The 21,798-nt window shown below is 46.9% G+C and overlaps 1 protein-coding gene across 2 annotated transcripts in view; it reads left to right on the top strand.

The window, feature by feature from the left end:
• Positions 1-21,798, top strand: part of AFAP1L2 (actin filament associated protein 1 like 2) — a 194,446-nt gene that overhangs the window by 119,711 nt on the left and 52,937 nt on the right. For both annotated transcript variants that reach the window (XR_011318563.1, XM_069754358.1), the window contains exons 5-7: positions 14,274-14,358; positions 19,445-19,656; positions 19,748-19,927. Coding sequence is in view for 1 of the 2 variants with exons in the window: in XM_069754358.1 (XP_069610459.1) it covers positions 14,274-14,358; positions 19,445-19,656; positions 19,748-19,927 (477 nt within the window). In the remaining variant the exon portion in view is untranslated. The remainder of the gene's footprint in view (positions 1-14,273; positions 14,359-19,444; positions 19,657-19,747; positions 19,928-21,798) is intronic.

The raw sequence follows: 21,798 nt of genomic DNA, 5'->3' as shown, positions 1-21,798 counted from the left end.
TGATTGGCAGCAAACTCGCCTGACCTTAACCCCATAGAGAATCTATGGAGCATTGTCAAGAGGAAGATGAGACACCAGACCCAACAATGCAGACGAGCTGAAGGCTGCTATCAAAGCAACCTGGGCGTCCATAACCCCTCAGCAGCACCACAGGCTGATCGCCTCCATGCCACGCCACATTGCTGCAGTAATTGATGCAGAAGGACCCGACCAAGTATTGAGAGCATTTACTGAACATACATTTCAGTAGGGAACATTTCAGATTTTACAATCATTTTTTCAGGCTGGTGTTATAAAGTATTCACATTTTTTTTAGATAATGACTTTTGGGTTTTCATTGGCTGTAAGCCATAATCATCAACATTAACAGAAATAAACCCATGAAATAGATCACTGTGTGTAATCACTCTATAGAATATAGGAGATTCACTTTTTGTTTTGAAGAACTGAAATAAATTCACTTTTTGATGATATTCTAATTTCGTGAGAAGCCCCTGTATAAGTCCATTGTCTCCTTGTCTATCTCACTCCTTCCTAAAGTCATCTTATTTTGATGAAGCTTCAGAGATTTGGGAAATCTGCCACGTTTCTGTGTTTCCTCTATGAGACTGCTTTCTCTTCCGCCTTATTTTTATGGGAAAATGCTTGACATTTGCTTCTTTTGGCCGCCATGTTCCCACATTCCCAAGGGAGCGGCTTCATACAAAAATAATAGCTTTGTAAAATTAGATCAAGTCTTGCTCTCTGTTGATAGAACTGAGAAAACACAAAATTTTAATTTACTGCATCCCCTCCCCCATCTAATAATGTCACTGTCCTGCAGATAATAACCCGGGCACTGAACTGCGACAACTACGGCCCCAAAACTGAATGTGAGCAAAACGATTGGCGCTTAACTTAGCTTGAAAATATTAGAATCAAGATACATGTGTCACCGTCGGCTAAATAATGTACAGAAACCCCACTGCAGAACGGGACACCGCATCACTGCACAAAGCCCATCTATTCTTTATATATACCCGCTGTAATACTGCCCCTACGTACAGAAAAATAACAAATACTGCCCCTATGTGCAAGAATATAACTACTATAATACTGCTCCTATGTACAAGAATATAACTACTATAATACTGCCCCTATGTACAAGAATATAACTACTATAATACTGCTCCTATGTACAAGAATATAACTACTATAATACTGCCTCTATGTACAAGAATATAACTACTATAATACTGCTCCTATGTACAAGAATATAACTACTATAATACTGCCCCTATGTACAAGAATATAACTACTATAATACTGCTCCTATGTACAAGAATATAACTACTATAATACTGCTCCTATGTACAAGAATATAACTACTATATTACTGCTCCTATGTACAAGAATATAACTACTATAATACTGCCTGTTGTGAATTCTGTGGTCAAGCTCCCTCCTGTGGTCATGAGTGGTACTTCGGCTGGTTCTGTCTATGAGCTTCCTCTGGTGGATGTGAGTGGGGCTGCGGCTTTTGAGTTTCCTTCCTCAGGTGACGAGGTTAAGTCGTTAGGTGCTGCTCTATTTAACTCCACCTAGTTCTTTGTTCCTGGCCTCCAGTCAATGTTCCAGTATTGGTCTTGCTTTCTCCTGGATCGTTCTTGTGGCCTGTCTGCCCTGCATAAGCTAAGTTCTGCTTGTGTTTCTTTTGTTTGCTATTTTTTCTGTCCAGCTTGCTATATTGGTTTTTCTTGCTTGCTGGAAGCTCTGAGACGCAGAGGGAGCACCTCCGTACCGTTAGTCGGTGCGGAGGGTCTTTTTGCCCCTCTGCGTGGCTGTTTGTAGGTTTTAGTGCTGACCGCAAAGCTATCTTTCCTATCCTCGGTCTATTCAGTAAGTCGGGCCTCACTTTGCTAAAATCTATTTCATCCCTGTGTTTGTATTTTCATCGTACTCACAGTCATTATATGTGGGGGGCTGCCTTTTCCTTTGGGGAATTTCTCTGAGGCAAGGTAGGCTTATTTTTCTATATCCAGGGCTAGCTAGTTTCTCAGGCTGTGCCGAGGCGTCTAGGTCTGGTCAGGAACGCTCCACGGCTACCTTTAGTGTGGTATGATAGGATTAGGAATTGTGGTCAGCAGAGTTCCCACGTCTCAGAGCTCGTCCTATGTGATTAGCAACTATCAGGTCATTTTCTGTGCTCGTAACCACCAGGTCCATTGTGGTTCTGAATCACCTGTTCATAACAGTACTGGAGGCCCAAAGTACTAATGCTTCTCAATAGAGGGAAAAGAGAAATTCTGAGACCATTTTTTTTTTTCTTTGCACTGTGTTTTGTCGTTCTCTTCCCCTAGACATTTGGGTGGTTCAGGACACAGGTGTAGTGATGGACATTAAAGGCCTGTCTTCTTGTGTGGATAATCTCACTGCAAGAGTACAAAAAATTCAAGACATTATGGTTCAGAAATCTATGTTAGAACCTAGAATTCCGATTCCTGAGTTATTTTCTGGAGATAGAGCTAAGTTTCTGAATTTCAAAAATAATTGCAAACTGTTTCTGGCTTTGAAACCCCGCTCCTCTGGTGACCCAGTTCAACAAGTTAAGATCATTATTTCTTTATTACGTGGCGACCCTCAAGACTGGGCATTTTCCCTTGCGCCAGGAGATCCTGCATTACGTAATATTGATGCGTTTTTTTCTGGCGCTCGGATTGCTGTATGATGAACCTAATTCAGTAGATCAGGCAGAGAAAAATTTGCTGGCTCTGTGTCAGGGTCAGGATGAGGTAGAGATATATTGTCAGAAGTTTAGGAAGTGGTCTGTGCTCAGCGTCGGACTGGAGCACCTTGGGCCCACCAGAGAAAATCATTCTTGGGGCCCACTATGTAGCTACATAGAAATAGATACAAGACCACCAATTGTGCGGTAAAAAGCGCTAATATCAGGGTATAATATAAGGTAGTTCACGTCTTAATAATGTAGCAAGGGTTGGGGTAGCCCCCTCACAGAATATAATGTAGCCCCCTCATAAAATATAATGCAGTCCCCTCTCATAGAATATAATGCAGCACCCCACAAAATATAATGCAACCCTCTCAGGTATGACACAGTGCCCACCATAGAATATAATGTAGCACCCCCATAGGGTATAATGCAGCCCCCCCTCATATAGTATAATGCCACCCAGCACAGAATATAATGTAGTCCCCTGAGAGAATGCAGTTCCACCACAGAATATAATGCAGCCCCCCCATAGAGTATACTGTAGCCCCCTCATATAGTATGATGTAGCCCCCATAATATTATGTAGTCCCCTGAGAGAATAATGCAGCCCCACCACAGAATACAATGCAGCCCCCCATAGAGTATACTGTAACCCCTCATATAGTATGATGTAGCCCCCCATAATATAATGTAGTACCTTGAGTATAATGCAGTCCCCCCACAGAATATAATGTAGCCCCCCAGGGCCGTATTTAGAGTTTCTGCTGCCCTCGGCACTTTTAGTGCTGCCTCCCCCATTGTTGAGTATGACACTATCGGCAGTGACTTTGGCAAGAATCGCTGATGTGAAAGTCGCCTTTTGCAGTAGATCGGGCAGTTTTTCTGCATCTGCCGCGTAACGGATCACTTACGGCAACACTGTGTTCGGCCTCATTCATTCCCTATGGGATTTGCGGCACTTGCCGTGATCTGGCAAATGTGGTACCATACCTCCCAACTTTTGAAGAAGGGAAGGAGGTATAAAGTTTGCGGCGTGCGTAGTGCGCCGCGGCAAATTTTAGGCCACGCCTCTGACTAGACCCATTTCACAACTAGTCACACCCATATCCACGTCCCAACCGCAGCCATTTAGCACTGCTGATCACACTGTTTTATATACAATAATTATAAGCAAACAAAAATATGGCCACACAGTGCTCCATACTGTATAATGGCCACACATGATGCTCAATACTGTATAATGGCCACACATGATGCTGCATACTGTATAATGACCGCACATGATGCTCCATACTGTATAATGGCCGCACATGATGCTCCATACTGTATAATGATCCCACATAATGCTCAATACTGTATAATGACCACAAATGCTGCTCCATACTGTATAATGACCCCCCTCCTGTATGCATGGCTCATCTCCCTCCTATCCCATATACATAGCTCATATTACCCCTCCTGTATGCATGGCTCATATCCCCCCCTGCATGGCTCATATTCCCCCCTGTATGGCTCATATTCCCCCCTGTATGGCTCATATTCCCCCCTGTATGGCTCATATTCCCCCCTGCATGGCTCATATCCCCCCCTGCATGGCTCATATCCCCCCCTGCATGGCTCATATTCCCCCCTGCATGGCTCATATTCCCCCCTGCATGGCTCATATCCCCCCCTGCATGGCTCATATCCCCCCCTGCATGGCTCATATTCCCCCCTGCATGGCTCATATTCCCCCCTGCATGGCTCATATTCCCCCCCCTCCTGTGTGCATGGCTCATATCCCCCCCTGCATGGCTCATATTCCCCCCTGCATGGCTCATATTCCCCCCCCTCCTGTATGCATGGCTCATATTCCCCACTGTATGGCTCATATTCCCCCCTGCATGGCTCATATCCCCCCCTGCATGGCTCATATTCCCCCCCCTCCTGTATGCATGGCTCATATTCCCCACTGTATGGCTCATATTCCCCCCTGTATGGCTCATATTCCCCCGTGCATGGCTCATATTCCCCCCTGCATGGCTCATATTCCCCCCCTGCATGGCTCATATTCCCCCCTGCATGGCTTATTTCCCCCCCTGTATGGCTCATATTCCCCCCTGCATGGCTCATATTCCCCCCCTGCATGGCTCATATTCCCCCCCTGCATGGCTCATATTCCCCCCTGCATGGCTTATTTCCCCCCCTGTATGGCTCATATTCCCCCCTGCATGGCTCATATCCCCCCCTGCATGGCTCATATTCCCCCCTGCATGGCTTATATCCCCCCCTGTATGGCTTATATTCCCCCCTGCATGGCTTATATTCCCCCCTGCATGGCTTATATCCCCCCCTGCATGGCTCATATTCCCCCCTGCATGGCTCATATTCCCCCCCTGCATGGCTCATATTCCCCCAGGTATGCAGGCTTATCTCTCCGCTCCTGCTCCTGCTCGGCGCGCCGGCTTATGTCCTCCTTCATCCCCCCCCGTTCCCCCGTCCCTCATACTCACCTGTCTTCCCACTGCACGGCCGTGCCGACATCCCTCGCGCTCTGTCCCGACTCCAGGCGGCGGCGCCGGCGCAGCACCTTCTTCCTGCTTGAGCGGTCATGTGACACCGTTCATTAAGATCATGAATATGCGCATATTCATGATCTTAATGAGCGGTGTCACGTGACCGCTCGTTCAGGACGAGCTGCAGTGCAGACGCCGAGACCATCGCTGGAGCAGGGTGAGTATTCAAGGCGGGCAGGCGAGCGAGCGGGCGGGCGGGTTACGGCGGCGGGGGGGGCCCTGGAGCGGGGGGAGGGCCCTGGAGCGGGGGGAGGCCCTGCCAGCAGATGCCAGTGTCAGGGCCCACCGGAGGATCCTCCGGTTCCCCGGTGGGCCAGTCCGAGCCTGTCTGTGCTCACTCAATGGAATGAATGTGCGCTGGCAGCAATTTTCAGAAAGGGTCTCTCTGAAGCCCTTAAGGATGTCATGGTGGGATTTCCCATGCCTGCTGGTCTGAATGAGTCTATGTCTTTGGCCATTCAGATCGATCGACGCTTGCGTGAGCGTAAAACTGTGCACCATTTGGCGGTATTACCTGAGCATAAACGTATTACCTGAGCATAAACCTGAGCCTATGCAGTGCGATAGGACTTTGACCAGAGCTGAAAGGCAAGAACACAGACGTCAGAATGGGCTGTGTTTCTACTGTGGTGATTCCACTCATGCTATCTCCGATTGTCCTAAGCGCACTAAGCGGTTCGCTAGGTCTGCCGTCATTGGTACGGTACAGTCGAAATTTCTTTTGTCCGTTACTTTGATCTGCTCTTTGTCATCCTATTCTATCATGGCATTTGTGGATTCAGGCGCTGCCCTAAATTTGATGGACTTGGAGTATGCTAGGCGTTGTGGGTTTTTCTTGGAGCCCTTGCAGTATCCTACTCCATTGAGAGGAATTGATGCTACGCCTTTGGCCAAGAATAAGCCTCAGTACTGGACCCAGCTGACCACGTGCATGGCTCCTGCGCACCAGGAGGATATTCGCTTTCTGGTGTTGCATAATCTGCATGATGTGGTCGTGTTGGGGTTGCCATGGCTACAAGTCCATAACCCAGTATTGGATTGGAAATCAATGTCTGTGTCCAGCTGGGGTTGTCAGGGGGTACATGGTGATGTTCCATTTCTGTCTATTTCATCATCCACCCCTTCTGAGGTCCCAGAGTTCTTGTCAGATTACCGGGATGTATTTGATGAGCCCAAGTCCAGTGCCCTACCTCCGCATAGGGATTGCGATTGTGCTATCGATTTGATTCCTGGTAGTAAGTTTCCTAAAGGTCGACTGTTTAATTTGTCTGTGCCTGAGCACGCCGCTATGCGGAGTTACGTAAAAGAATCCTTGGAGAAGGGTCATATTCGCCCGTCGTCGTCACCATTGTGAGCAGGGTTCTTTTTTGTGGCCAAGAAGGATGGTTTGCTGAGACCTTGTATTGATTACCGCCTTCTAAATAAAATCACAGTCAAATTTCAGTACCCCTTGCCGCTGCTGTCTGATTTGTTTGCTCGGATTAAGGGGGCTAGTTGGTTCACCAAGATAGATCTTCGTGGTGCGTATAATCTTGTGCGTATTAAACAGGGCGATGAATGGAAAACAGCATTTAATACGCCCGAGGGTCATTTTGAGTACCTGGTTATGCCATTCGGACTTTCTAATGCTCCATCAGTGTTTCAGTCCTTTATGCATGACATCTTCCGAGAGTACCTGGATAAATTCCTGATTGTGTACTTGGATGATATTTTGGTCTTCTCGGATGATTGGGAGTCTCACGTGAAGCAGGTCAGAATGGTGTTCCAGGTCCTGCGTGCGAATTCTTTGTTTGTGAAGGGATCAAAGTGTCTCTTTGGTGTTCAGAAGGTTTCGTTTTTGGGTTTCATTTTTTCCCCTTCTACTATCGAGATGGACCCTGTTAAAGTTCAGGTCATTTATGATTGGACTCAGCCGACATCTCTGAAGAGTCTGCAAAAGTTCCTGGGGTTTGCTAATTTTTATCGTCGCTTCATCAATAATTTTTCTAGTATTGCTAAACCGTTGACTGATTTAACCAAGAAGGGTGCTGATGTGGTCAATTGGTCTTCTGCTGCTGTGGAAGCTTTTGAAGAGTTGAAGCGTCGTTTTTCTTCTGCCCCTGTGTTGTGCCAACCAGATGTTTCGCTCCCGTTCCAGGTCGAGGTTGATGCTTCTGAGATTGGAGCAGGGGCTATTTTGTCGCAAAGAAGTTCTGATGGCTCGGTGATGAAACCATGCGCCTTCTTTTCCAGGAAGTTTTCGCCTGCTGAGCGTAATTATGATGTTGGCAATCGAGAGTTGCTGGCCATGAAGTGGGCATTCGAGGAGTGGCGTCATTGGCTTGAAGGAGCTAAGCATCGCGTGGTGGTCTTGACTGATCATAAGAACTTGACTTATCTCGAGTCTGCCAAACGGTTGAATCCGAGACAGGCTCGTTGGTCGCTGTTTTTCTCCCGTTTTGACTTTGTGGTTTCGTACCTTCCGGGCTCTAAAAATGTGAAGGCGGATGCCCTGTCTAGGAGTTTTGTGCCCGACTCTCCGGGTTTGTCTGAGCCGGCGGGTATTCTCAAAGAGGGGGTAATTTTGTCTGCCATCTCCCCTGATTTGCGGCGGGTGCTACAAAAATTTCAGGCTAATAGACCTGACCGTTGCCCAGCGGAGAAACTGTTTGTCCCTGATAGATGGACGAGTAGAGTTATCTCTGAGGTTCATTGTTCGGTGTTGGCTGGTCATCCTGGAATCTTTGGTACCAGAGATTTGGTGGCTAGATCCTTTTGGTGGCCGTCTCTGTCGCGGGATGTGCGTTCTTTTGTGCAGTCCTGTGGGATTTGTGCTCGGGCTAAGCCCTGCTGTTCTCGTGCCAGTGGGTTGCTTTTGCCCTTGCCGGTCCCGAAAAGGCCCTGGACACATATCTCTATGGATTTTATTTCGGATCTCCCCGTCTCTCAAAAAATGTCGGTCATTTGGGTTGTTTGTGATCGCTTCTCTAAGATGGTCCATTTGGTACCCTTGTCTAAATTGCCTTCCTCCTCTGATTTGGTGCCATTGTTCTTCCAGCATGTGGTTCGTTTACATGGCATTCCGGAGAACATCGTTTCTGACAGAGGTTCCCAGTTTGTTTCGAGGTTTTGGCGAGCCTTTTGTGGTAGGATGGGCATTGATTTGTCTTTTTCCTCGGCTTTCCATCCTCAGACAAATGGCCAGACTGAACGAACCAATCAGACCTTGGAAACATATCTGAGATGCTTTGTTTCTGCTGATCAGGATGATTGGGTGTCCTTTTTGCCTTTGGCTGAGTCCGCCCTTAATAATCGGGCCAGCTCGGCTACTTTGGTTTCGCCGTTTTTCTGCAATTCTGGTTTCCATCCTCGTTTCTCTTCAGGGCAGGTTGAGTCTTCTGACTGTCCTGGTGTGGATACTGTGGTGGACAGGTTGCAGCAGATTTGGACTCATGTGGTGGACGATTTGACATTGTCTCAGGAGAAGGCTCAACGTTTCGCTAACCGCAGGCGCTGTGTGGGTCCCCGACTTCGTGTTGGGGATTTGGTTTGGTTGTCATCTCGTTATATTCCTATGAAGGTTTCCTCTCCTAAGTTTAAGCCTCGTTTCATTGGTCCATATAGGATTTCTGAGGTTCTTAATCCTGTGTCTTTTCGTTTGACCCTTCCAGCTTCTTTTTCCATCCATAGCGTATTCCATAGGTCATTGTTGCGGAGATACGTGGCACCTGTGGTTCCATCCATTGATCCTCCTGCCCCGGTTTTGGTTGAGGGGGAGTTGGAGTATATAGTGGAGAAGATTTTGGATTCTCGTATTTCGAGACGGAAACTCCAGTACCTGGTTAAGTGGAAGGGTTATGGTCAGGAAGATAATTCCTGGGTCTTTGCCTCTGATGTTCATGCGGCCGATCTGGTTCGTGCCTTTCATTTGGCTCATCCTGGTCGGCCTGGGGGCTCTGGTGAGGGTTCGGTGACCCCTCCTCAAGGGGGGGGGGTACTGTTGTGAATTCTGTGGTCAAGCTCCCTCCTGTGGTCATGAGTGGTACTTCGGCTGGTTCTGTCCATGGACTTCCTCTGCTCGATGTGAGGGGGGCTGCGGCTTCTGAGTTTCCTTCCTCAGGTGACGAGGTTAAGTCGTTAGGTGCTGCTCTATTTAACTCCACCTAGTTCTTTGTTCCTGGCCTCCAGTCAATGTTCCAGTATTGGTCTTGCTTTCTCCTGGATCGTTCTTGTGGCCTGTCTGCCCTGCATAAGCTAAGTTCTGCTTGTGTTTCTTTTGTTTGCTATTTTTTCTGTCCAGCTTGCTATATTGGTTTTTCTTGCTTGCTGGAAGCTCTGAGACGCAGAGGGAGCACCTCCGTACCGTTAGTCGGTGCGGAGGGTCTTTTTGCCCCCTCTGCGTGGTTGTTTGTAGGTTTTTGTGCTGACCGCAAAGCTATTTTTCCTATCCTCGGTCTATTCAGTAAGTCGGGCCTCACTTTGCTAAAATCTATTTCATCCCTGTGTTTGTATTTTCATCTTACTCACAGTCATTATATGTGGGGGGCTGCCTTTTCCTTTGGGGAATTTCTCTGAGGCAAGGTAGGCTTATTTTTCTATCTTCAGGGCTAGCTAGTTTCTCAGGCTGTGCCGAGGCGTCTAGGTCTGGTCAGGAGCGCTCCACGGCTACCTTTGGTGTGGTATGATAGGATTAGGAATTGTGGTCAACAGAGTTCCCACGTCTCAGAGCTCGTCCTATGTGATTAGCAACTATCAGGTCATTTTCTGTGCTCGTAACCACCAGGTCCATTGTGGTTCTGAATCACCTGTTCATAACAACTGCCCCTATGTACAAGAATATAACTACTATAATACTGCTCCTATGTACAAGAATATAACTACTATAATACTGCCCCTATGTACAAGAATATAACTACTATAATACTGCTCCTATGTACAAGAATATAACTACTATAATACTGCCCCTATGTGCAAGAATATAACTACTATAATACTGCCCCTATGTGCAAGAATATAATTACTATAATACTGCCCCTATGTACAAGAATATAACTACTATAATACTGCCCCTATGTACAAGAATATAACTACTATAATACTGCTCCTATGTACAAGAATATAACTACTATAATACTGCCCCTATGTGCAAGAATATATCTACTATAATACTGCCCCTATGTACAAGAATATAACTACTATAATACTGCCCCTATGTGCAAGAATATAACTACTATAATACTGCCCCTATGTGCAAGAATATAATTACGATAATACTGCCCCTATGTGCAAGAATATAATTACGATAATACTGCCCCTATGTGCAAGAATATAACTACTATAATACTGCCCCTATGTGCAAGAATATAACTACTATAATACTGCCCCTATGTGCAAGAATATAATTACGATAATACTGCCCCTATGTGCAAGAATATAACTACTATAATACTGCCCCTATGTGCAAGAATATAATTACTATAATACTGTCCCTATGTGCAAGAATATAACTACTATAATACTGCCCCTATGTGCAAGAATATAATTACTATAATACTGCCCCTATGTACAAGAATATAACTACTATAATACTGCTCCTATGTACAAGAATATAACTACTATAATACTGCCCCTATGTGCAAGAATATAACTACTATAATACTGCTCCTATGTACAAGAATATAACTACTATAATACTGCCCCTATGTGCAAGAATATAACTACTATAATACTGCCCCTATGTGCAAGAATATAACTACTATAATACTGCCCCTATGTGCAAGAATATAACTACTATAATACTGCCCCTATGTACAAGAATATTACTACTATAATACTGCCCCTATGTACAAGAATATAACTACTATAATACTGCCCCTATGTACAAGAATATAACTACTATAATACTGCTCCTATGTACAAGAATATAACTACTATAATACTGCCCCTATGTACAAGAATATAACTACTATAATACTGCCCCTATGTACAAGAATATAACTACTATAATACTGCTCCTGTGTACAAGAATATAACTACTATAATACTGCCCCCTATGTACAAGAATATAACTACTATAATACTGCCCCTATGTACAAGAATATAACTACTATAATACTGCTCCTATGTACAAGAATATAACTTCTATAATACTGCCCCCTATGTACAAGAATATAACTACTATAATACTGCCCCCTATGTACAAGAATATAACTACTATAATACTGCCCCTATGTACAAGAATATAACTACTATAATACTGCCCCTATATACAAGAATATAACTACTATAATACTGCTCCTCTGTACAAGAATATAACTACTATAATACAGCTCCTATGTACAAGAATATATCTACTATAATACTGCTCCCTATGTACAAGAATATAACTACTATAATACTGCCCCTATGTACAAGAATATAACTACTATAATACTGCTCCTATGTACAAGAATATAACTACTATAATACTGCCCCTATGTACAAGAATATAACTACTATAATACTGCCCCTATGTACAAGAATATAACTACTATAATACTGCCCCTATGTACAAGAATATAACTACTATAATACTGCTCCTATGTACAAGAATATAACTACTATAATACTGCTCCTGTGTACAAAAATATAACTACTATAATACTTCCCCCTATGTGCAAGAATATAACTACTATAATACTGCTCCTATGTACAAGAATATGACTACTATACTGAACATATACGTTGTCAGTTGTGGGTGGTCTTCTCCAGGATGTGACCAGTGTGAGGTGATACATTAGGGATTGGGATTATGTTGGGCTCCTGTGGTTGATGAATTATCTCTGGTTTTCCGTCCTCTTCTTCTCCGGTGTTGGTCCGTAGATTTGACACTGGACATTGGGGGCTGCCGGTTTCTCAGCCTAAACTTTGATTTGTGATAAAACTTGTGAGATGGGGGAGATGAATCCTTTGGGTTCCGGATTTCGCTTTTTTGCCCATCAGAGCAGGCTCAGCAGAGACGTTGGCGGTGGGGGACGGGGGCATGAAAGTTTCCGGATGTGTCTGATGGGAAGCGACTAACAATGGTCGGACTGTTGTGCGTCCCCCACGTGTGGATTCCTGGGTGACCCCGAGCGAGTGGTTCATACAGGGTTCCCCTTTATTAGCGATGGATATTGCGCCATATTGGCAGCCCCCTGTGGAGAGGATGAGCCCCTTTATGCAGTGATTCATTCGAGGGGAATCCCGTGATCTGTTGGAATCCTGGAAGCGTCGACTCCCATCCTCAGAGACTGGATCAGCGCCTCGGTTCCCACACAGTTCCTCTCTCTGCTCAGAAACAATCGGATCTTTATAGAAAGCAGCGACATCTCCGCCCGGGCGTCCCCAAAATATTCCCGAGCCTCATAGTCAAACTAAATGTGCCTGGATTATAAAGGGCCCCCCGCCCCATAAAATGACCCCCATAATACGATCCTGGAGTCGGGGGGTTGGAAGTTTCCTGATCGAGTCCTCGGCTACTTTTGTTTCTGGGAAAGCTGGTGACAACCAGTACGGCGACATTACTGCTCCTCCAGGGTTGTCACCCAGAAGTGATTGGTGCAATGGCCCATTTCAGTTGCCATTATTTGGCCGGAGATTGGGGTCTTAAAGGGAAGGATCAGCTCCGTAGATAATGACTGCAGTAGTCAGGTATGATCCATTCTAGCAAGAATCCTGGCCACTGGACCCCCACCAATAGGCTATCACTAACCGAATGGAGAGATGAAAACTTATTTTCACCAGACAACCCCTTTAAGGCCGCGGCCATCTTGGCTAAACTCCTGTTAACAAGATGTAGAGATGTGCATTACAACAGTCACAAAGACAACAATAGGCAGGACCTGACTGTGACGCCTGTGGCTGAGGGTTTATTTAGCCGCGATGTGTGCAGAGGTCATTGTGCAGGGAGGGGGAGGAGGTGAGCTGTGTCTGTGACCCACTGACTTCATTCAGAGAGTGTTATGGGCATGCTCTGTGATGAAATCATTGTGCAGGGAGGGGGAGGAGGTGAGCTGTATCTGTGACCCACTGACTTCATTCAGAGAGTGTTATGGGCATGCTCTGTGATGAAATCATTGTGCAGGGAGGGGGAGGAGGTGAGCTGTGTCTGTGACCCACTGACTTCATTCAGAGAGTGTTATGGGCATGCTCTGTGATGAAATCATTGTGCAGGGAGGGGGAGGAGGTGAGCTGTATCTGTGACCCACTGACTTCATTCAGAGAGTGTTATGGGCATGCTCTGTGATGAAATCATTGTGCAGGGAGGGGGAGGAGGTGAGCTGTGTCTGTGACCCACTGACTTCATTCAGAGAGTGTTAGGGGCATGCTCTGTGATGAAATCATTGTGCGGGGAAAGGGAGGAAGGGAGATGTGACATCACGTATTGCAGTCGCGGACACAGGCAGAAGGGGACCCTGTGTAAGAACATTATATGGGCATGCTCTGTGATGAGTTCGGGGGAGCTGCGGATCATCTGTCATCATGTATAGGAGAATATTGTGTGCGTGCACAGGTTATTGTGAAGAGAGGGGGAGGAGGTGATCTGTGACATCAGTTATTGTAAACCTTGTGTTATCAATCCGTAGGTATTACCGCTCATTGTAATTCTTCCTGTGATGATAATGAGACTGATGGGAAGTGATTTCTGCAGAACAGGAATGATCAGCCCATTATGAAGCTCAGAGACCCCAGAGAAAACTGCAAAATAGTTATATAGAAAATCAAAAAATAAAGATACAAACTTAAACAAAAGGTCCTAGGAAATAAGAGAGGGGCTGGTGTCTGACAACTGTCATCAGACTGACAACTGCTGGGGAGGGAAAGTATTTGTCAAGGAGAAAATTGTCACCAGATAACCAGCAGAGAAAAAGCTGCTACAATGTAGAGACCCCCGGACTGTGACGTCGGGGGGCGCAGAGGCAGCAATAGAGTCCAGTTTTGATACAATGTTTCACAGTAGAAGAACATAAATAAACACAAAGTAACAATGTAACATCTTTATTCCTCAGATTCTGGAAAAGACACAGTCACCTAAGGCGGATCCAGTGGAGGGTTACTACGAGGAGGCCGAGCCGTACGACGCCTCAGTCATTGGTACGACATCCCAGCTCTGGACACTTCACATCGGGGCTTATTAATTTAACATATGAGGGGAATGATGGACTCTCACAGGCCGGAGCCGCCTGGTACATACGTGGTCTTGGTTATTGATAAATCACACATTGAGAATCTTTGTTATTCCCTTACTTTACTGTCCTTGGCCTGCCTTATCCTCTAGTCACATCTAGAGCTGTAATTACAATTCCATAGAATGTTATACTTTCATCAAATTGCTGCAATCACAGTTCCCTGTTACTTTGCAGCTTTTGCTCCAGTCACATCTAAATCTGCAATCACAGTTCTCTGTTACTTTGCAGCTTTTGCTCCAGTCACATCTAAATCTGCATGTGACTGGAGAAGTGATTTAAAAAAAAAATAAAACAAAAGGTGAGAAAGAAGATTGAACCTAGAAATAGTTGCAGAGTTCTGGACTTTTTCTGATTCTTTAAGAAACATAAGGAAATGTTAAATAAACAGAAAAGATCTGGGCCGTGAGTGAAGGACACGACTCTGATAAGGATTTACTCATCAGGGAATCCAACTATTGCGCACGTGGAGACAAATGTATCATTCCTTTATGCACCGAGCTTGTGCTCATGTGCAGCAGCCGATCTGAACAAGCAGAGCTGCAGGCATATTGCAGACGTCATGGGCCCGTGTGGATCCCCATGTGCTTGGCCACATAGCGAATGGGTGCTGGTGCTGTCTGCAATTTACATGCACTTGTCTGGCCTGTAACCTGGACCAGACAAGTGCATGCTGGGATTATTAATTACTACATCGGTGCGTGCAACAAATCCCTGGTTCGCACTGCCACATTGGTTGTTAGGGCTTGTTTTCACTTGTGAGGAACACGTCCGTGTCTCGCATGTGGAAACGAAGCTCTGGCGCTGGCACTCCGGAGCGGAGCGTGCGGCCGCATAGCAACACATGGAGCCGCACGCTCCGCTCCGGAGTGCCAGCGCCAGAGCTTCGTTTCCACATGCGAGACACGGACGTGTTACTCGCAAGTGAAAACAAGCCCATATTGCTCGTTTCGCACATAGATCGCCCACTGAGCGAATATACGGCTGTTTGAACTCCGCCAGCAGAACGTTCAGGTTAACAGAAATGATAGCTAAAGTCCTAATAGAGCAGAGCTGCAGTGAACAGCATGGGGGACACAGCTCTAGCCAGAGCCACTGGTGGAATTCAGCCTCCTGTATGGGGCAGAGTTCCCCCTTCTGTCTTCAGGAGCGCACCGCTGCTGTGCCTCCCGGATTCCTGCTGCCGGGGGGACGGTGCGCTCCTGAAGATCAGCAGCTTATTCCAGGTCTGAACTGTGCCCTGTGCTGCCATCAGAGGCACCGTCACCTGCGCAGCATTGCAGGGACACAGCGGGATGGATCCAGCGATCACAGCAGGGCTCGGACACGACGTCTGCTCCTCACCTAGGTAACCTGCCACTCTGAAACATCAGGGAGGTCGGTGACCGAGGTAACAAGCTGTACACTAAAATAAAAACCCCTCCATTATTGAGAACTGAGACGATTTCTAAGAGGTAAATTTCAAGGCTGGTTGTTTTTACAAGAACTTTGCAATTTTACTATTTACACTACCGTTCAAAAGTTTAGGGTCACCCAGACAATTTTGTGTTTTCCGTGAAGACTTATACTTTTATTAATCACATGATTTGCCAAATGAATGTAAAATCTAGTCCGGATATTGACTAGGTTCGAAAAAAAGATTTTTATTTGCAATAATAATTTTCTCCTTCAAACTTTGCTTTCGTCACAGAATGCTCCTTTGCAGCAATTACAAACTTGCAGACCTTTGGCATTGTAGCAGTTAATTTGCGGAGGTCATCTGGAGAAATTCCCCCCCATGCTTCCAGAAGCCCCCCATAAGTTGTTTTACCTTGATGGGCCCTTTTTGCACCATACGGTCAGGCTGCTCCCACAACAGCTCAATGGGGCTGAGATCTGGTGACTACACTGGCCGCTCCATTACAGATAGATACCAGCTGCTGCTTCTTCCCTAAATAGTTCTTCCATAATTTGGAGGTGGCTTTGGGTCATTGTCCTGTTGTCGGATGAAATTGGCTCCAGTCAAGCGCTGTCCACAGGATAAGGCATGACGTTACAAATGAGTGATAGCCTTCCTTATTCAATATCCCTTTTCCCTTGTGCAAATCTCCCACTTTACCAGCACCAAAGCAACCCCAGACCATCACATTACCTCCACCATGCTTGACAGATGGCGTCACACTCTTCCAGCATCTTTTCAGTTGTTCTGCGTCTCACAAACGTTCTTCTGTGTGATCCAAACACCTCAATCTTGGATTCGTCTGTCCATAACACTTTTTCCCAGTCTTCCTCTGTCCAATGTCTGTGTTCTTTTGCCCATATTAATCTTTTCCTTTTAATAGCCAGCCTCAGATTTGGCTTTTTCTTTGCCACTCTGCCCTGAAGGCCAGCATCCTGGAGTTGCCTCTTCACTGTAGACGTTGACACTGGCGTTTTGCGTGTACTATTTAATGAAGCTGCCAGTTGAGGACCAGTGAGGCATCGATTTCCCAAACTACAGACTCTTATCTACTTGTCTTGTTGCTGAGTTGTGCAGCGCGGCCTCCCACTTCTCTTTCTACTCTGGTTAGAGCCTGTTTGTTTTCTCCTATGAAGGGAGTAGGACACACCGTTGTAGGAAATCTTCAGTTTCTTGGTAATTTCTCGCATGGAATAGCCTTCATTTCAAAGAACAAGAATAGACTGTTGAGTTTCACATGAAAGTTCTTCTTTTCTGGCCATTTTGAGAGTTTAATGGAACCAACAAATGTAATGCTCCAGATTCTCAACTAGCTCATAGGAAGGTCAGGTTTATAGGTTCTCTAATCAGCCAAACTGTTTTCAGCTGTGCTAACCTACTTGCACAAGGGTTTTCAAGGGTATTCTAACCTCCATTAGCCTTCTTACACAGTTAGCAAACACAAAGTACCGTAAGAACGCTGGAGTGATGATGGTTGTTGGAAATGGGCCTCTATAAACCTATGAAGATATTGCATTACAAACCAGACGTTTGCAGCTAGAATAGTCATTTACCACATTAACAATGTATAGAGTGTATTTCTGAATCATTTTATGTTAGCTTCATTGGAAGAAACTGTGCTTTTCTTTCAAAAATAAGGAAATTTCTAAGTGACCCTAAACTTTTGAACGGTAGTGTAAGAACTTGTGACAGCCCCTCAGTGCCGTCCTCATGATGGGGCTGGACAGCGGCTTCTGCAGCACTTACAGGACATTTTTAGTTTTGCTTCCTGCGGTGCGACCTTATCTCGATCCCCGGCTCTTGTGGTTCGGCAGCAGCTCCGGACTCTTCCTCATGGCAGTTTCTCTTCCCAGTCTCCGGTTCCCGTCTGTTACATATTTACTGTAACCATTGTTCCTAAATTTGTCTTCAGATTCACGATGACAATGTAACAATGTTCTACAAGTCGTAAGTGTCCGTGATGTCTGGTGGGTTCATATCTAGTGAATTAATGGGTTAATCATTTCCAGGTCTAGTTTATAGATAGGTTCTGGCAGCCCCCACTGATCAGCTGGTTGTAGGTGCCCACAGTGGGTAATTACCATTGTTCCTAGTATCGGTGCACTATGTGGCGGTACTGACCCATCCCCGCCATGCTCCACTTATGGCTCCATACAAGCTGCGGCACGCGTGACAATGGCTCCTGACCAGTGTGCAGCGGCCGGTCGGTGGAGCCGGCGGAGGCAGGATGGTGTTACGCCCCACTATAGATACACTATCGTCTCCATGATGAATGTTTCCACACTGCCGCTCCAGATATCGGCTCCACCGGAATTAAAGAAGGAAGTTTCCTTAGTAAAGGTCAGAGGAGTCGCGGTGCGGCCTCCGGACCACCCAACATCAGTGTCCGGCTCCTCGTGTGTCCGTGTGCGTCACGTCACATTGGATATACATGACATTGTGCTCACTGTGAAGTTAGGCCTCTATCACGCATGGAGCCGCCATATTTCCCCAGAAGATGTGCAATATTATGATTAACAGATACAAGCAATTCTCACATGTCCTGGAGCACCGGCAATCACGTCTGCTGCAGCACCTCTTGACCTCCGTCCTCCCCTAGTGCTGCCTGGCAAGAGCCAAAGCCCAGTACAGCGTCACTCCACTCCTGTGGGAAGAGAATTGGGCCCACCTTCCCCTGCCTTCCCATGGTGGACCCCAGAGAGAGCATAACTATAGGGGGGCAGAGGCAGCAGGACCCTGGAGGCTCAGGGGGCCGGGGCTCCAGCAATAGTAATGGTATCCATAGGTGGGAGGACATGTAGAAGCTTAGCATTGAAGCCCCGGATCTCCAGGAGGCGTCCACACTGATCTTGTGTGGACCTCTCGTCCTGAGTGGAGTGGGCTGTCAGTCCAGGAGCAGGGGACGCGCCATGTTATTCCTCCTGGTTTATGTGGAAAGTTCTGTCCCTTCATTATCAGTCTCCGCTCTCATCGCTCAGATGGAGGAAACTTCTCGCTGATTGTTCAGACCTGAGAGGGGAACGGTTTATCTGCGAACGCTGCACGCCGGACGCACCGAGAAACCGAGAGACAACAATGAAATTTCCATGTTACAAAGGGAATCAGGTTCTGTGAAATGTCACTTTCCAGATTCCAAAGACTGTGGGAAGGAAGCAGAATCTGGAGACGGCTCCGTGTGTAGTGCTGGTGCAATGCCGGGTGTTAGAGGACCGTGTCCTCCTCACCGTCCCGGCTTTGTAGCCCTTTTCTTTGTATGTAGGATCTCGGCATGGATTATTTGGAAATTTCTATGCAATTTCAAAGTGTTATAGTAAAAGACACAGGGAGGAGGGGGATGCAGCTGCAGATTGTGAGAGTGCATGCTGTGGGGGGGGGGAAGCGACTGGGAATCTAAACGCACAACAAGAGGACTTGTTACAATGTATCAGTGCAGACAATGCTCTGTGAGCTGAACACAGCAGCAGCAGGAATCTCCATCATGTCCTGATACATTGTAACTAGACCCCATATCTGCTTGTGTTTTACTCATGTTTTATTTCTATTTGTCACTTTTCAGAGGACGGAGAAGCTGTCAGTAGCTCGTATGAGTCTTACGATGAAGAAGAAAATACCCGGGGAAAGTGTGTCGCCCATCAGCACCAATGGCCATCAACGGAAGCTTCTATTGAGCTGATGAAGGACGCTCTGATCTGCGCCTTTCTGTGGAGGAAGAAGTGGCTGGGACAGTGGGCAAAACAGCTGTGTGTGATCAGGGACAATCGCCTAATGGTAAAGCCCGTCCTGTTCTGCTCGCCCTCCGGCCTCATCCGTGGTGGTGCTGCCGGATAATGAAGTGTTAATTGCACATTCTCCTCCTCAGTGTTATAAAAGCTCCAAGGAGCAGAACCCTCAGCTGGACATCACTTTACTGGGCTGCGCGGTGACACACAAAGAAAAGCAAGTCCGGAAAAAGGAGCACAAGCTGAAGATCACCCCGACGAATGGTGACGTGATAGTGCTGGGGATGCAGAGCCGGGAGCAGGCGCTGCAGTGGCTGAAGGTAACTGGGGACTGGCGGACATCGGTCAATGTCATCTAGGACCAGCTGATGACTGTCACTGCCATCGATGACCTGCAGACGTCTGTCACTGCCATCGATGACCCTCAGACGTCTGTCACTGTCATCGATGACCCTCAGACGTCTGTCACTGTCATCTAGAAACCTACAGACATCTGTCACTCTCATCTAGGACCTGCAGATATTTGTCAGCGTCATCTAGAAACCTACAGATATCTGTCACTCTCATCTAGGACCGGCAGAGGTCTGTCACTGTAATCTAGGACCAACTGATATCTGTCCATGTCACCTAGGACCTGCAGACATCTGTCATTGTCATCTAGGACCTGCGGACGTCTGTCACTGTCATCTAGGACCGGCAGATGTCTGTCACTGTCATCTAGGACCGGCTGACGTTTGTCACTGTCATTTAGGACCGGCAGACGTCTGTCACTGTCATCTAGGACTGGCTGACGTTTGTCACTGTCATTTAGGACCAGCAGACGTCTGTCACTGTCATCTAGGACCTGCAGACGTCTGTCACTGTCATCTAGGACCTGCAGACGTCTATCACTGTCATCTAGGACTGGCAGACGTCTGTCACTGCCATCTAGGACCTGCAGACGTCTGTCACTGTCATCTAGAACCAGCAGACATCTGTCACTGTCATCTAGGACCGGCAGAAGTCTATCACTGTCATCTAGGACTGGCAGACGTCTGTCACTGTCATCTAGGACCTGCAGACGTCTGTCACTGTCATCTAGGACCGGCAGACGTCTGTCACTGTCATCTAGGACCGGCAGACGTCTGTCACTGTCATCTAGGACCGGCTGACGTTTGTCACTGTCATCCAGGATCGGCAGACGTCTATAACTGTCATGTAGGATTGGCAGACGTCTGTCACTGTCATCTAGGACCTGCAGACGTCTGTCACTGTCATCTAGGACCGGCAGACGTCTGTCACTGTCATCTAGGACCGGCAGACGTCTGTCACTGTCATCTAGGACCGGCTGACGTTTGTCACTGTCATCCAGGATCGGCAGACGTCTATAACTGTCATGTAGGATTGGCAGACGTCTGTCACTGTCATCTAGGACCAGCAGACGTCTGTCACTGTCATCTAGGACCGGCAGACGTCTGTCACTGTCATTTAGGACCGGCAGACGTCTGTCACTGTCATCCAGGATCGGCAGACGTCTATAACTGTCATGTAGGATTGGCAGAAGTCTGTCACTGTCATCTAGGACTGGCAGACGTCTGTCACTGTCATCTAGGACTGGCAGACGTCTGTCACTGTCATCTAGGACCGGCAGACGTCTGTCACTGTCATCTAGGACTGGCAGATGTCTGTCACTGTCATCCAGGATCGGCAGACGTCTATAACTGTCATGTAGGATTGGCAGACGTCTGTCACTGTCATCTAGGAGCGGCAAACGTCTGTCACTGTCATCCAGGACCGGCAGACGTCTGTCACTGTCATCTAGGACCGGCAGACGTCTGTCACTGTCATCTAGGACCGGCAGACGTCTGTCACTGTCATCTAGGACCGGCAGACGTCTGTCACTGTCATCTAGGACCGGCAGACGTCTGTCACTGTCATCTAGGACCGGCTGACGTTTGTCACTGTCATGAAGGATTGGCAGACGTCTGTCACTGTCATCTAGGACCAGCAGACGTCTGTCACTGTCATCTAGGACCGGCAGACGTCTGTCACTGTCATCTAGGACCGGCAGACATTTGTCACTGTCATCCAGGATCGGCAGACGTCTATAACTGTCATGTAGGATTGGCAGACGTCTGTCACTGTCATCTAGGACCAGCAGACGTCTGTCACTGTCATCTAGGACCGGCAGACGTCTGTCACTGTCATCTAG

Source organism: Ranitomeya imitator, chromosome 2 (genome assembly GCF_032444005.1).
Source record: "Ranitomeya imitator isolate aRanImi1 chromosome 2, aRanImi1.pri, whole genome shotgun sequence".
NCBI lineage: Eukaryota > Metazoa > Chordata > Amphibia > Anura > Dendrobatidae > Ranitomeya > Ranitomeya imitator.
The sequence above is the reverse complement of the archived record's forward strand: the minus strand, read 5'-3'. Positions and strand labels throughout refer to the sequence as shown.